Below are 15,698 nucleotides of genomic sequence, written 5' to 3'. Positions count from 1 at the left end.
GCTGTCATTTAAATATAACTGTATACAAAGGCCACTAACTCAGGGAAGTAGGACACAGCGAAACTGGTTTGCATGTGTGCTTTCTGTCCAAATACATTCCCTTGTATGTGGCCCATCCTGTCAAAAGAAAGAAAAAGGACGATGGATAGAAAGAACAGGAAGAAAGGAGAGAAAAGACTTGCAGAGGGTTGCTCTTCCCTGCCCATGTATCACTTGCTTTCCCACATTCCATTAAACTCTCAGGAGAGATGAGGGTTAAGATGAGACTGATAAGATTCTGTCTTTTAAAAAAAATTTCAGTCCATATTCAGTGCCTGGATCTTATTTTCAGCCGTGATTTTTCTACTACTGCTAAGAACAATACAGTATCCACATCTGAACTAAAGAGTAAAACAGTGAAATGTGGATTATTAAATATTAGGTCTCCCTCCTCCAAGTCTCTGTTAGTACATGACTTAATAATTGATCAACAAATCGATTTACTTTGCCTTACAGAAACCTGGTTGCAGCTGGATGATTATGTTAGTTTAAATGGATCAGCACTGTTGAGCCAACCATGCCTTTAATGTTAACTAGTAATGACTTCATGAACTTCACAAATAAAATTTTAATCATTAGAGAAAAAATTACCAATAACCATCCCACAGATGTAACATTATCTACAGCTACTTTCAGTACCATTGATGTTCATTTAGACTCTTTTTCTCCAATTGATCTTTCTCAGTTGACTTCAATAATTACTTCCTCCAAACCATCAACATGTCTTTTAGACCCCATTCCTACAAAACTGGTCAAAGAAGTCCTGCCATTAATTAATGCTTCAATCTTAAATTTGATCAACCTATCTCTAATAATCGGCTATGTACCACAGGCCTTCAAGCTGGCTGTAGTTAAACCTTTACTAAAAAAGCCATCTCCAGACCCAGCAGTCTTAGCTAATTATAGGCCAATCTCCAATCTTCCTTTTATATCAAAAATCCTTGAAAGAGTAGTTGTCAAACAGCTAACAGATCATCTGCAGAGGAATGGTTTATTTGAAGAGTTTCAGTCAGGTTTCAGAGCTCATCACAGCACAGAAACAGCTTTAGTGAAGGTTACAAATGATCTTCTTATGGCCTCTGACAGTGGACTCATCTCTGTGCTTGTCCTGCTAGACCTCAGTGCAGCGTTCGATACTGTCGACCATAATATCCTATTAGAGCGATTAGAACATGCTGTAGGTATTACAGGTACTGCACTGCAGTGGTTTGTATCATATCTATCTAATAGACTCCAATTTGTACATGTAAATGTAGAGTCCTCTTCACACACTGAGGTTAATTATGGAGTTCCACAGGGTTCAGTGCTAGGACCAATTCTGTTTACACTATACATGCTTCCCTTAGACAGTATCATTAGAAGACATACATTTTCACTGCTATGCTGATGACACCCAGCTCTATCTGTCCATGAAGCCAGATAACACACACCAATTAGTTAAACTGCAGGAATGTCTTAAAGACATAAAGACCTGGATGGCCGCTAACTTTCTGCTTCTTAATTCAGATCAAACTGAGGTTATTTTACTCGGCCCTGAAAATCTTAGAAATATGGTATTTAACCAGATTCTTACTCTGGATGGCATTACCTTGGCCTCCAGTAACACTGTGAGGAACCTTGGAGTCATTTTTGACCAGGACATGTCCTTCAACGCACATATTAAACAAATATGTAAGACTGCTTTCTTCCATTTGCGCAACATCTCTAAAGTTAGAAATATCCTGTCTCAGAGTGACGCTGAAAAACTAGTTCATGCATTATTACTTTCAGGCTGGATGACTGCAATTCATTATTATCAGGATGTCCTAAAACCTCCCTGAAAAGCCTTCAGTTAACAAAATGCTGCAGCAAGAGTACTGACAGGGACTAGAAAGAGGGAGCATATTTCTCCTGTTTTGTCTTCCCTTCATTGGCTTCCTGTTAAATCCAGAATTGAATTCAAAATCCTGCTCCTCACATACAAGGTCTTAAATAATCAGGCCCCATCTTATCTTAATGACCTTGTAGTACCATATCACCCTATTAGAGCACTTCGCTCTCACTCTGCAGGCTTACTTGTTGTTCCTAGAGTATTTAAAAGTAGAATGGGAGGGAGAGCCTTCAGTTTTCAGGCCCCTCTTCTGTGGAACCAGCTTCCAGTTTGGATTCAGGAGACGTGCACGATCTCTACTTTTAAGATTAGGCTTCAAACTTTCCTTTTTGCTAAAGCATATAGTTAGGGCTGGACCAGGTAACCCTGAATCCTCCCTTAGTTATGCTGCAATAGACGTAGGCTGCCGGGGGATTCCCATGATGCATTGAGTTTTTTCTTTTCCAGTCACCTTTCTCACTCACTGTGTGTTAACAGACCTCTCTGCATTGAATCACACTTGTTATTAATCTCTGTCTCTCTTCCACAGCATGTCTTTCATCCTCTCTTCCTTGTCTCACCCCAACCGGTCGCAGCAGATGGCCGCCCCTCCCTGAGCCTGGTTCTGCCAGAGGTTTCTTCCTGTTAAAAGGGAGTTTTTCCTTCCCACTGTCACCAAAGTGCTTGCTCATAGGGGGTCATGTGATTGTTGGGTTTTTCTCTGTATCTATTATTGTACGATCTACTGTGCAATATAAAGCGCCTTGAGGCGATTGTTGTTGCGATTTGGCGCCATATAAATAAAATTGAATTGAATTGAACTTCTATTCTTATTATTCTTATTATCATTATTATTATTGTTATTGCTTTTTTCTTAGCTTTTCACAGCCCTGCAGCAATAAGTGAATCAGTTTGTGTATATTGCTAATTTTGCTGATTTCATCCACGACGACAAACATTAGAGCAGGTTACAGAGAAAATTCCAAAATGATTTGAAGTGCAGTCTTTCAAAGTTGTGTATAACCTGACGTTGTTGTGTCCAGGCAGGTTTTCAGGCCACTCTACCTCCCTGTCACACTGGCTACTGAGGGAGGTGTAAAGCCGAGCCGATCTACCTCTGTGCAAGCCAGTGCGCAGGTTTTCGGAGCCTGTGAACAAGCCGCATGGTGGTGATCTGCTGAAAGCTGACTCCCACACTCCCTCTGCCCCAGCCCCGGCCGCAAGGGGTGACATTCTCTCACACACAATCCAGAGACCGGTCCTCTTTCAGGACTCACACTCGGCCCAGTTACCCCCACCTTTTCATACGGTTGTGCTAGGAGAAGTACTCCAGGGATTAGCCTAGTCAGGTCTTTCAAAGGCCATTAGAGCAAATTACAGGTATCTTCTTACCAGTGCGCTGGGACAGGCCAGGTGAGGGGCGTAGAGGCCAAGCAGGAGTGCAGGGGTCAGCTTGGGACAAAAAGACAAGGCCACCCTGGGCCCCACTCTATCGGAGTGTCTCCTTGGCTCCACAAACTGGTAGACCTGCATCTATGAATGGCTCACTTGATGGGACCTCAGAGACATTGTCTCACGACCGTAACTTTAGCCTTTTTTTCTTAGTACCCTCTACCCCCACATCTCACTCTCTCCCTGTTGAGTTTCCCATCTTTAAATTGATGTGGGCATGAGTTTGCCCAGATAAATGATCACACAAAATGACTACAAAACGTAAAATCTACATGACTTGAACCACGGTGGGTTAGTTGATACTCACCTTATCTACCGTGGTAGAAAGGATATAACCTGAATGCTGCAAACACAAATTGGTATGTGCATTACAAAAAGACCTGGCATCAGTTGAAATTGAATTTGAATAACATTAACTATTTCCACTTGAAAACTAAATTTAACTTGTAATGGCAACCACGCAACCATTAATGTGTGGTCTGTCAATGTATCAGTATGCTGCAGGCGTCGTGAGACTGATTCTGTTGATAAAGTTGTAGAGATGGCCAAAGGGAGTTCCGCATCCTGCCATTTTCTCTAGACTACACACAGACACACACTCTCACCCACACATACATGCCTTTTGGCCTCTTTTGCCGGCCACACTCACATACACATACACACATATGCCTCACCCTATCCCAACCGGTGGATGACAATCTAGTGGAAGAGCTGCGGAAGTGTTTCATTAGCCAATTACCGCTGGTAGATAAAGCCTGCGTTCCCACAGTCCGCAAGGTTGGGGGGTCAAATGTGACCAATTACCCTCCATCCCCTCACAGGACAGATTAGCCTGTCTGATTTATCCCCAGACAGACTGACCCAATACTCCAAACTCACCATCCACATCTGGATACGTTGTGCGTGTGTCAGGGGAGGCAGCTGTATGTGTGTGCATGTGAACAATTTCACTCCTCATAAACATTGCTTCTACTCTTAATAAAACACTGGGCTCTTCTTTACCACACACTTCCGAGTCATTAGTGTGTCTAGAGGTTCTGTCAGCATGTCATCCATGGTTGTTATATCACTGAACACAAGCTTCCTTGGCCAAGCAAAGCTTTGATTGTATGTAATGGAACTTCAATCAGTTCATTAGGGACCCCCAGGATGCCGAATCAGACCCTACCAAACCCTAAATTTATAAGAGCAGATGGGGAGGCAAGCTAGCCAGAAGAGGGTATACTAGAGGACGACTGGAAGGTTTAGGTTAGTGGGGGTGGAGGCCTGCTGTAGTCAAACTGAGGGATTGGAGAGGTGAAAAAGGTTAACGAAGCCCACAGTGTGCACCACTCCTGTTCGTCTGTGCCTGTGTGGTACCAAGTGGCTGTAATCTCCGACCAGGAGGCATTCTCTTTAATCAGGGAGGGAGACCAGGGAGAGCAAACTGCCTCCAAATCATGCATCACATCCGTAACAAGCGGACGGCAGACTATCAAAGGCTTCACAGATAGTTATGAGCTGATCTGCCAGAGGTTTGTGACTCACAGCTTCTGAATTTTCCTGAACTTTAAGATACCCCAGGAGGGCAGCAGGGATGGCGGGATCCATGTTAAACTGAGGTCATCTACCGTGCTACTTAAAAAATAACACTAAGCAGGTGAATTGCATCTGTGTCTTATATGGTTGGTTGTTCAGATTGGATTCAGTGGGTGTAAGCATACTCAGGGAAAGACATTGTTTTTGCTGGTTTCTACCCTCATCTTTAGGATGCTCTGGCGAAAAAAGATATATAAAGATCACTGATAGTGGAACCAACCAAGCAGCTGCAGTCACTTTCAACTAGATTTAACCTTTGAATTTGAGTGAAAAAGTTTCTTCAACAAAATAAATAAAAACCCTGAGCTATAAATGTGTGTGCAGGCAGGTATGATAAATGCAGCTTAATTGCTTAAACTTATTCAAAAAATGCATGCATTCGATATTAATGCCAGGTTGGAGTCAGTAACAACAAATTTCCCAACTTCAATTCAAAATCTAGGAAATAAATACAATTAGAAGACCTTTTCTGTATATTTCTTCATTTTTGAAGCTTAGAAATTAATTAAAGTATAAAAACCAAACAAACATCCTGAATTTTTTTAAAGTATTTTTCATTGTGAATGCACAATACTTCATAAAGGGGGGACACTTGGCTACTTATACACATCTGGCCATGAGAAGAACTGTGCACCCTGAATGTGCAACTGAATACAGTAATAATCTCCATCAAGCAAGCCTTCCTAATTTCAAAAATAGCATCTCAGGATGGACCAGAAACTTGATCATTAATGTTAAAAGAAAAGCAAAGTGGGAGATTAAACAGGTCCACTGAACGCTGGACAGTGGCCAGTGCATGTTTTTGGTGCTTAACACATACTAACAACAGAAACAAATGTCTTGTCCTCTGCTGCAGCAAGTCTAATAAAATGATAACAGTACTTACAAAGTTTAAAACCGAGAGACCTTTTTAATCTCAACAATCAATCCAAGATAACGTGAATGGTGATACATCGTTGGTTGGCATGTGTATATGGCAGTACTATTATATATTATCAGTATTATTTTTAAATAATTGTCATTTAAATCCCACATAGTTTTTGCAGTTTTCCAGTCCAGTGTATTTGTTCAGTAGTAGGCTAAAAAATAAAGAAACCTGATTTAGTTTGGAGAGTACTGCCAGTTTTAGGTATGTGCATATGCAATTCAGGTGTGCGGTGAGTTTCCAGTGACTGAGCACCAGGACACAGAATATTCTCTGTGGCCTGAGCTTGCCCCATATTTACATTATTAAAATGAGATGGGCATACAGGAGGTGACAAAAGGCACAAGAGTGAAATCAGGCAACCTGTCAGAGCTGTCACTTGCTCCACTGGCCAAAGGGCCCTGACCTCAATCCTATCCGTTGCAGGGGAGGAAAGGTGGAAATGGATACAGCTGGAGAGAGACGGTGACAGGTAGGAAAGGCTGGCAGTCAAAAAAAGAATAGTGAAAGTATGCTTTTGTCGATATGTACAGACTGACATTCATATGTATTGAGTTTCACATGCATATGGATATTTTTTCTCTTTGCTCAGCTTTGGACAACTGCAGAACAAAAAAATAAAAAACATTGAGCTCTGAAAATTCAGCCCATTCGTCCCTGTTTTTTAAAAGTAGGTCCAAAATAACAAGGCAAGAAGAACGATGGTGCAAAGATCCAAGAGCTATAGAAAAGCGGTGTGATGCATGATGTTGACTATGCTGTTTCAGCTATAGCACTGCAATGCTTTGTACCACCTTCTGTGTTCTAATGAGGAACGTGGCCTTTCAGATGAGAAAAACACCCACGTGCACGCAAGCTCGCACATGTCAGTGTGCATGCAAACACACAAACATGCATGCGTCTGAACTGAGTACAAGGTAAGGTCTGGTTCATATTAACCATTAGGGAACGGAAACGCACATCTTTTTCAGCTTAGGGTCCACTTCATGCTCCTGCAGTGGCACACGTATAAACACAGGCACATGCGTTGGGAACGTACACGCACATTCAAGGAGCTGACATGATATTCACATCCTGCCCATGTTCATTTAGTGAAATGGCCTCAGAGATAAAAAGCAGGTATGGGTTGTTTGTAATGCAGTTCAGACAAGACTCTGCATGGTCTCAGGATGTTGGAATGCACAGACTGAACCAGAGTTGCTGTTTTTAGTCTCTCACATTTGCATTAATTATCCTGCTACTACTTTCAGGAAACAAACTTAGAACACAATTATTCAGTCCAGCTAGTTGAATCTAATTCAGTTCAATTCAGTTTTATTTGGGCCAAATAACAACAACAACTGCCTCAATATGTGCTGTATTGTAAGTATATTGTAAGTATGGTGAAAATAGCCCTAAGGTAACCTTTTTGCCTCAGTTTTTTGAATATATCTTACATATTATTGCATTATTTTGAACCAAATATCGTTAAAATGCAGTAAAACCTTTTTGATTTTATAGATTTTTCTCCTTTAAGGTCCAATCCAGCTGCAAGATATATGATATGCATTTCTACATTTGGTTCCAAATTTGGTAATCCCCTTAACATTCACCATCCAAAGCCAGTTTTAACAGTTCAATTTTATTTAAATGAGCATTAAATTTTTAAGAGTTCTTTGCCTGACTGTAGACTTTTAGTCAGGCATGATGTTTCTTAACATAATCTTAAATTGCCCAGAAAACATGACACAACATCATGATAAAGAATGTTGAATTATTAATGTTGACTTTCTAATAACTTTTAGCACTGATGTAACTGCGATTAGCCCGTAGTAGACGCAAGGTGTGTGATTTTCATTCTGCAGTCGTACACAAAATCACACACGTTATGACTTAATTGCCTAACAGCATGTCAATATTTTGCCACACAGGCTGATAGGCAGGCTTTGGTTGATCTGTTTATGTTTGTGAGAGAGATTAAAATCTGCACGCGCTAGAGCTTCCACGTGTTCTTGTAACTTATATGGTAGAGAAGCCCCAGATTCACCTGAAAGTCACCTCAGAGAATAGCCTCTGGTTTTATAGCCTCCTATTGCTCTCTCTTATGATAAAACTTTACAGAGAGGCATATGTGCTTTAAGGGTAACAGGTGCATTGCATTCCTAGTGCAATTTTTCCAGTGATTTTAGGTTAAATTCAAACACCTTTAAACTCTTGTAGCTGTAGCCAGTCAGCCATGACTGTATTTAGGGATGCCAAGTTGTTGTTTTTTTCCCCCATCTACAGCAGGGGTTCTCTTTCAGCTTCTTTATTCCTGGGCCAGTGGTTAAACGCCGTCCAAGACATGATGTCTGGCTCAGTTCAAGCGGCGAGGTGAGAGGCTTTATTGGAAGGGTCAAAATGTCTTGGTCTATCTAAGGTTGAAGCAAGACCGCTTTCCTCTGTCTCAGTGGGCTGATTACGTCAGTGCACGTGTGTGTGCATGTGTACGATTCGAGATGTAAGTGGCAGCTGCTCCTTCATGAATATTTCCTTTGGTGAATGATTTCAAACATGTGGTCCTGCATGAGTAAGGCTAGCTAGTCGTCTGTTCCCAGCTGATTTAATTAATATGTTTTACACCTTCCACAAAAAGCTCTTACTGTAATAAGAGCACTAATGTGCTCACATTGAGGAAAAGGCCATATTTTTCACTCTAAAAATGAAGAGCTTGGCTGTGAACATGTTCAGATTTGCGTTGCTCTACTGGCAATAATTGTTGCTCGTTACACTGATGTTTAAAGCACCTAAATCATAGTGTAGCTTTTGGAAAGCAACAAGTCTCCTCATGCGAAGCGGATGAAAAGTAATGCAAAAACTACTCATCCTCCATGGCCCAATTAATATTTATAGAATAGGTAGTCTTGGTCTACTATGCACCTTAATACTTTTCTGGTAAAACCATTTGGATATTGATGTATTTCTATCTTGCTATCAAGTCATTCTCTGCTTTTTACAGACTTAAGGAGCACATCTTCAGTCAATGGTGTCAAGGTTCAAGCTGTTGGTTGCTGGAACTGTGAAGTCTTCCCTTTTGTGTTACCTTCACACCCACAGGATGTCCATAGCTGTGCGATGTTATAAAGGACTCGGTTGTCAGTGCCAAAGTCAGACTCTATAAACCTGCTGATGAACCCCGTAAACCCCAGAGAGGAGCTGGAGCCAGACTACTAAAGGTTGTTAGCTACTAATTGCTACATTTCTAGGGCCCATTCAAGACATCAAACCCATGTGGCAGAAACCAGGGATGCTCTGCTAATTAGCCTGACACTGACACTCTTGTCCTCCAATGTTCCCAGGACAGTGATAGTCTGTAAATTTGTATGAAGGATTTTAACATGCCTGTTAAACATAAACGTGTATCTGTGATGTTTTATGTGGGTTTTTTTTTTTGTCTCTTAATAACACAAACCACAATTTAAGTACTGATTTCATTTTTTTTTCTCAGACAAGCTGTGGCCGTGCCTTTACAGTGAAGACTGGGGGGTTAATGCATGATTCGTGGGATTTTACCCTCCTATTGGCATCCAAAATGTCCACGAATCCCTTCTCAGTTGAGACAACCCAGAGGAAACCTTAATGCCTAATGAGCAACGGGAAGCGCTCCAGCACTCTTCTAGCCTTTAATTTCCACCTCAATACTAAGCAGAGCACGCCCCAGCCCTTCTCCTAGCCTCATTAACATGTGTATTCTTCCAATTCAAAACACCAAAGTACTTCCTTCAGCCAGGTGCTTCCCCCTTTGGCCCCTCCAGCCTTGGTGCTGTTGATCCAGTCACACATCCCCGTCTGAGCTATAGCAGAATTAATGGTGAGTCATGGTGAGGTTAAAAAAAAGGCCAGGGTAGAATAACCCTCTTTCCACCTTTAAAATGGCAGACAGCACAGAACAGACATTTTGTAAAATCTGTTGTTTAGTGACATTGTCCCCAAAGTAAAACGTGGGTCGATGATGAACATTGGTATTGCCTGATGCTTTGTTTTGCCATTGCTTTAAAGCGCTATGCATGCGTAGTCAACTAGGGCTTTAGTATGTCACACAAATGAGTAGCAGTATAGCACATGACTATATACAAGTGAGACTTAAACAATTAAAATTTGTGTATGTGAAAATATCTGTGCTAAGACGTGCATGACAATGAAAATAAAAACAAATGTTGTTTCACAAACTACTTCTCTGTAAAATGCAATAAATTGAGTTTTACAGCTAAAAAATAAAGATTTAAATTTTTTGCTCCTACTCCACATCCTTTTTTGACACTGTCCATCTTAAAAAAACAAAAAAAACCAAATATATTGTCTTTGCAAGACTGTCCGCCACACTTGTCTTGTCCTTTTATGATTTTAAAATTCAAGTCAGTCTCTCTTTTGTGAGTGACAGTTTCCCCTGTGTATGAAAACTTTTAATAATTTCCACAACATATTTCAGTTGGGTGGAAGGTTTTCACCCCATGGTTTTGCTCCAAGTCAAATACACCCATGAACTTGGAAAATTTTCACATCAAACAGTAACATGTTGCACACCAAGGGAAATTTAGTAAATACATCACGCCCCGGCTGCGAGAGCTGAGAGGCTATAGAGGCAAAATTAAGCTAGTCTGGCCACAGTGACTTTTTGCAGTTGTAGCGGTGTCACTTTATGAACTGGCTGATGCTACTGGAGGCTGACCAAGTGTTTGATGATTGTAGCCACACACATTTAGTCCATCTATTTAAAATATGAGGAAAAAATTAAAACATGCAATAAAATATACACAGGGTGGCTTGCCAAAAAAGATTTTGTAAAATAGATCACAGACTTGACAATTACAATTACAAGTAGCCTTCATTTGTTAATTAAACTGGACTTTAATAATTACATATGCTGTATTAATACTCTTCTACACTAGGCGCCTATAACTATTGTAATTGATCACAAACCAGTTGCCGGGTGTGTCTGCGCAGCTGTTGTGCTTCAGGACAGTCTAATTAGCAGGCTACGATCGGTAGCCCATGACAGGATATGATGTGTACCTGCCTCTGAAGCTTTTGTAAACACTTGGGTGTGTTTTTCCCTCTAGATCATTTTCTGCTTTACCATAGTTCAAAAGAAAAACATGTTGTCACCCTCCCTTCTGGTCTCTCAAAGGACTGCACTTTGACTCTTCGTGCGGCTGTTTCAACAAGTTATTTTTAGTAACACTTAGAATCTTTTTTTATTATATCTGGAACTATAATTGGAGCGTGTAGGTTGACATGATGTACTCAGATCAGAGCAAGATAATTTATCTTGATTTGTCTCTAGTTTGATTAACAAATATAGCCGATAATTTATAACTTCCCTGACTGAAAAAAAAAACTTGAGGAAATTTTGTGGATGGAGTCTGCTGTTTTTGTTTTAGTGTGATTTTTCTGTGTATTTCCACATTCATACTCACATGAAAGAATTCTTTTTCATTTTTTTTTTTTTTTTTTTGGGGGGGGGGGCTCATAACTGATATACATTCAGGCTGTTTAGTCTGCTTCTACATAGTCGTACAAAAAGAGAATTAAAACTGTCCTTCAACTACAAGGCTGTTTTAATGACGTAATAATTGACTTTAGGCTCTTTATGTCACACTCATAAGTCATTCATCATGAATTAAAACTGAAGACTGTAAAATAAAAACAGGTTTATTTGCCACATACGTGTTTTGTATTCTTTATCTCCCTTCAGCCCCGTCCAGCTGTCTCATCCTTTAAATCCTCGAGCCCTTTAAGTTAGCATGTCTCCCACTTGCCCCTTCCCTCAGCTGTTCCATGCCGCTACTCCACTGGGATTGATACAATATTTTCCAGCCTCAATTAGCAGAGAGTCTGTTGACTAATTCCAACTGTTTTTGCACCTGAGAGTTGTGAGCTGGGGCTGGAAAAACTGAGGTTGGTGAGGCGGAGGTGAGGGACGGTGCTTGGGTGTAGCAGGCAAAGCTGTCGGGGCAGCAGAGCTGTGTCGACAAGAGTGTAAGGGCAAACCAGAGGACAGAGTGCGGAGCAGGTGGAGGATGGGGCTAAGACTAGCACTAGGAAACGCTATAGGTTACACAAGTATATTAAAGGCAGAATTAGTACTGGGTCTCTCGGTATTGGTCTCTGTAAGGATCTATGTGTTTTTGCAAGTAGATTCCCACAAGCTTCATCATGTACATTACACTATTTTTAAATCAGATGGAAAAAAAATATCTCAATTTATAAGAAATCTTAAAAAAAGATTACTAATGCATTGTCTTTCATGTCTAGTACCTGATTTACGTCATTTACCATGTATAACTTTCTACTTGTTCTGCCTCCAGTCTATAGCATAGTGAAATTCTCTTGCTCAGGACACTTACAGTTTAATTTCAAGGTCTCCGCAAGAGTAACAGTGCTCTTAAACAGAAAAGGAGATCTCAAAATGGTCTTAAACCAGATCTGTCCCAGTGTGAGTTGCAACCACAGGCTGACCACAAGGTTCATTTTGTTAAATCTAAGGCAAAGCCTACATGACCGCTGGTTTGGCACGGTGCTCAGCTCAGGGTGCAGAACACACCCTCATTCTGTGTGAGTGCCGAAAGAACCGTTCTTTCCACCAAAGGAAATGAGAGGATGATGGCTAAAGTGTATGAGGACATTACATCTAAGGGGACTGTACTTTTTCATTAATGGCTACTACAGCGTCCTAAGAGTAAATGACCCAATTGGCAAAAAGTAAAAAAGCATACATTTCACAATCAATTTTGCTGTTTTAAGACATTTTAAATGTCAATTTCTTCTTTTTGCCAAATGTCTTTCAGTCCTTCGGCATGACTTCTGTCAAACTGTCAAATACAAGCAAAGTTTGGGAGTAGTATTTTGTTATGGTAGCTGACATTTATTACCACTAATGTGAAAGAATAATGTCCCAACTTGGATATGCCCACGGGTCCAAATTTAACACAGTAATAATTCATCTCAATTTGAATTTATACCAGTGTGTGTGGCTTTTAAAGGTTCTGCCAGGTGACTAATCCCGACAGGTTAACAAATGTCATCCAGTCTGCCGCTTGGAGATCACTGAAATGGTGGCAACAGACTGACTGGCTTGTTAGCTGGACGCAGCAGCTGTTCTCCCCCAGTAGCTGAATGGAAAAACTCTGACTCACCCCCTTGTATAAAAAGGCATTAAGAACCAAACACATAAATATTACAGTCAAAGGCAAAAATGTCTCTAAGAGCTGTCCAATAAGTCAGTCAGCCAGTGACTAATGGAGAGGAAGGTCACATCATGACCAGAATCAGTTCATCTGACCTGGTCAAGTAATGGTGGTTAAGAAACCATCACTGCATGAACAAGGTTTTCTCAAGTGTCCACAAAGCATAGATTGTCCGACAGATTACAAACTGAACGACACAGATCTGTCTGAATATGCCCGTCCAGTTGATTTGACATACTGCAGTTTTATCTGGTTTAACTCGTCAGACATAATGTGGGTTTCCAGGCAAAGCCACACTGCTAGAGAATTTTACATGAAATTCCTACTTGCATGCACACCCACAGAAAGCCATATAAAATCACAATAAAGCGCTTTGAGTGCTCAGATAGAGTAGAAAAGCGCTATATAAGAACCAGTCCATTTACCATTTACCAACAGAGCAGATGAACTGTGAATATTACAAATTGGTCTGTGTTGGAAAAATGTGTTTCAGTATGACTGATACACTTTCACCACAGTTTTGACAGGTTAATTCCCAGTGAAAGGGAAACTTTTTTTTTTCAAGACCACTTTGTCTTTCCTCAGTGCCTGCTGTCCCACGAGGGGTCTAAACCATCTCTAGGTTATTCCCTTCCTACCTAGCAACGCTTCCGCCCTGCTCTAAACAACGCAACACAAATTGCTCAGCAGTGATATGACTAAGGGATATCCCCATAAACAGCTGTAAAAGTGAACAGATAAGAAAGTTCAGCCATAAAAATAAATCTGAAAACGTCACAGGGCATCCTCCCTCTGACACAAATTTCAGATATGCAACTTTTTCTCACTTTACTTACTGTCAGCGTAGTTTTTACGTCGAGTGCCGTCCACCTTGCCGGTTTTGTCAATGCAGAGGAAGAACTTGTTGGCAGAGTAAAGTCGCCGAAGTCGGACGTCACCCTCTAAGTGATTATAACTGCGCGTGTGCCTTTCCAGTGTCCATGAACAGTTGATTCCGCTTGCGAGCACCTGAAGGGGTTCATGCCCTACTTGAGGAGGACAGGCCCCCGTGACAGTACCAGCGGTGACCAAGAGCACGGTGAAGCATGCCAGGCAGAGTGAGGCTGCACTAGGCAGGGGGAAATGTGGACCAGCAGAGGCTGCAGTTGTAGCGGTGGTGCTGAGGGCAGCTTCAGGACAGAAATGAACTGCGGACGCCGTCCATCTGCACATGGTGGGTCAGACTCCCAAGGTGCACCTTGTGCAAGCTGTAGGCATGCTGATGATCAGGAGAAGTCCCTGTGGAGGGAGAGAAGGAAGGGAAGCGGCACTTACAGCAAATCCTCTGGATGTCACAGCCAGTCTCCACTTTGGGCTGAAAGCGGGCCTTCCTTCCTACAGAATCAGTTTTGCCAGAGTTCCTCCAGTTGTCATCTTCAGTTGTGTTTTTTTTATTCTTTTTCTCTCCTCCTTTAACAAAGTGTCGCAATTTAACAAATCCAGTTTTTTGAAGTTCCTCCTTGATGCTGCTCCTTGCTTGTTTGTCGTCTCTTCCTTTGACTGAAGTCTTCTTCACTGGTCCATAATTAAAGTCCTGGGCTCTATGAGGATTCACATACGTGTGTTTGAATGAGTGAGTGTAAATGTACAAGTGTGTTTCTGTGCCAGTTTAAGCATGTGTGCGTGCACCTTGCAATGCTCTGCTGTTTCCAGCTGGGTAGGAACAAGTTGCCTGTCTGAATTGCTGACCCGTGGCAGAGAAAGAGTTGACTACTTCTAGTGTGTGTGTGTGTGTGCGTGTGTGTATGTGATACTGAGAGAGAAAGAGTGAGTGAGAAAGAGAGGGAGTGAGTATGGGAGGTGTTTGTGACAGAGAGAGGCAGCGAGAGTGTGTCTGTGTGTGTCAGAGTCTGCGAGCACAGGGCAGCGAAGCAGTGAGGCAAGCGAAGCCACGCTCTGCTGTGTGCAGTCAGTCAGTCCTCTCTTCTGTGAAGGCAGCGGCTCAGTTGTCCTGCATTTTATCCTGGGCAGGGCCAGGAGAAGGGTGGGGGGATGGGGCCACTGCACTCATTCATAACCATTTCAAACAAATGAGAAGCCTTACATCAAACACCATCCTCATTTTAATCTCTTACAGAAAACTTTGCTCTGTGAGAAAAAGGTAGTTTGCCTTTAAACTTGAGGATTTTTTCTGCTTTTTGTGGTTACAGACACCTGGAGAGGTTCAAACTGTCTTTCAAGATGTGAACGGTGAGACTTTGTAACACAGTCAAATCAGCTCGATTGCTGTCCAGTTAAACCTTTTTTAACACTTTCACTCTGCACATGGGGCAAATTAAGGGAGACTTCCCCTTTTTTTTAACGGTTGCTGGTTTGAATCATCAAGCAGTCAGAAACACAGAGCAGGTTGTGAGTGTTGGTAGACCTAGTCCAGATGAAGTCTGAGAGTCTTTCTGATCACCTTTGTTAATATTTCAATGGAACGGCGTCTCTGATCTTTACCATTTAATTTGGCAGAGCAGGATGGAAATGAAGAACACCTTTTTTTGTGAGTTCACACACTTGTCTGTTTTTAGAGGCTGTGCAATAAGCCTGATTAGATCAAGGTAAACGAGCACAGTCAATGCGTTATTTTATTACAATTTTTAACAGTATAAAGAAAACTAACAAA

General features: G+C 41.5%; 1 protein-coding gene across 1 annotated transcript in view; it reads right to left on the bottom strand.

The window, feature by feature from the left end:
- fgf22 (fibroblast growth factor 22) overlaps nt 1–15,003 on the bottom strand; it is a 29,384-nt gene extending 14,381 nt beyond the window's left edge. The window contains exon 1 of the mRNA XM_084922306.1: nt 13,885–15,003. Within this exon, the coding sequence (XP_084778432.1) occupies nt 13,885–14,260 (376 nt within the window). The 5' untranslated portion in view covers nt 14,261–15,003. The remainder of the gene's footprint in view (nt 1–13,884) is intronic.
- Between the last annotated feature and the right edge of the window lie 695 nt (nt 15,004–15,698).

This window comes from Perissodus microlepis, chromosome 23 (genome assembly GCF_051167445.1).
Source record: "Perissodus microlepis isolate ML-2025 ecotype Zambia chromosome 23, ASM5116744v1, whole genome shotgun sequence".
Classification (NCBI taxonomy): domain Eukaryota; kingdom Metazoa; phylum Chordata; class Actinopteri; order Cichliformes; family Cichlidae; genus Perissodus; species Perissodus microlepis.
Note: the sequence above shows the minus strand (reverse complement) of the source record. Positions and strands in the feature narration are given on the sequence as shown.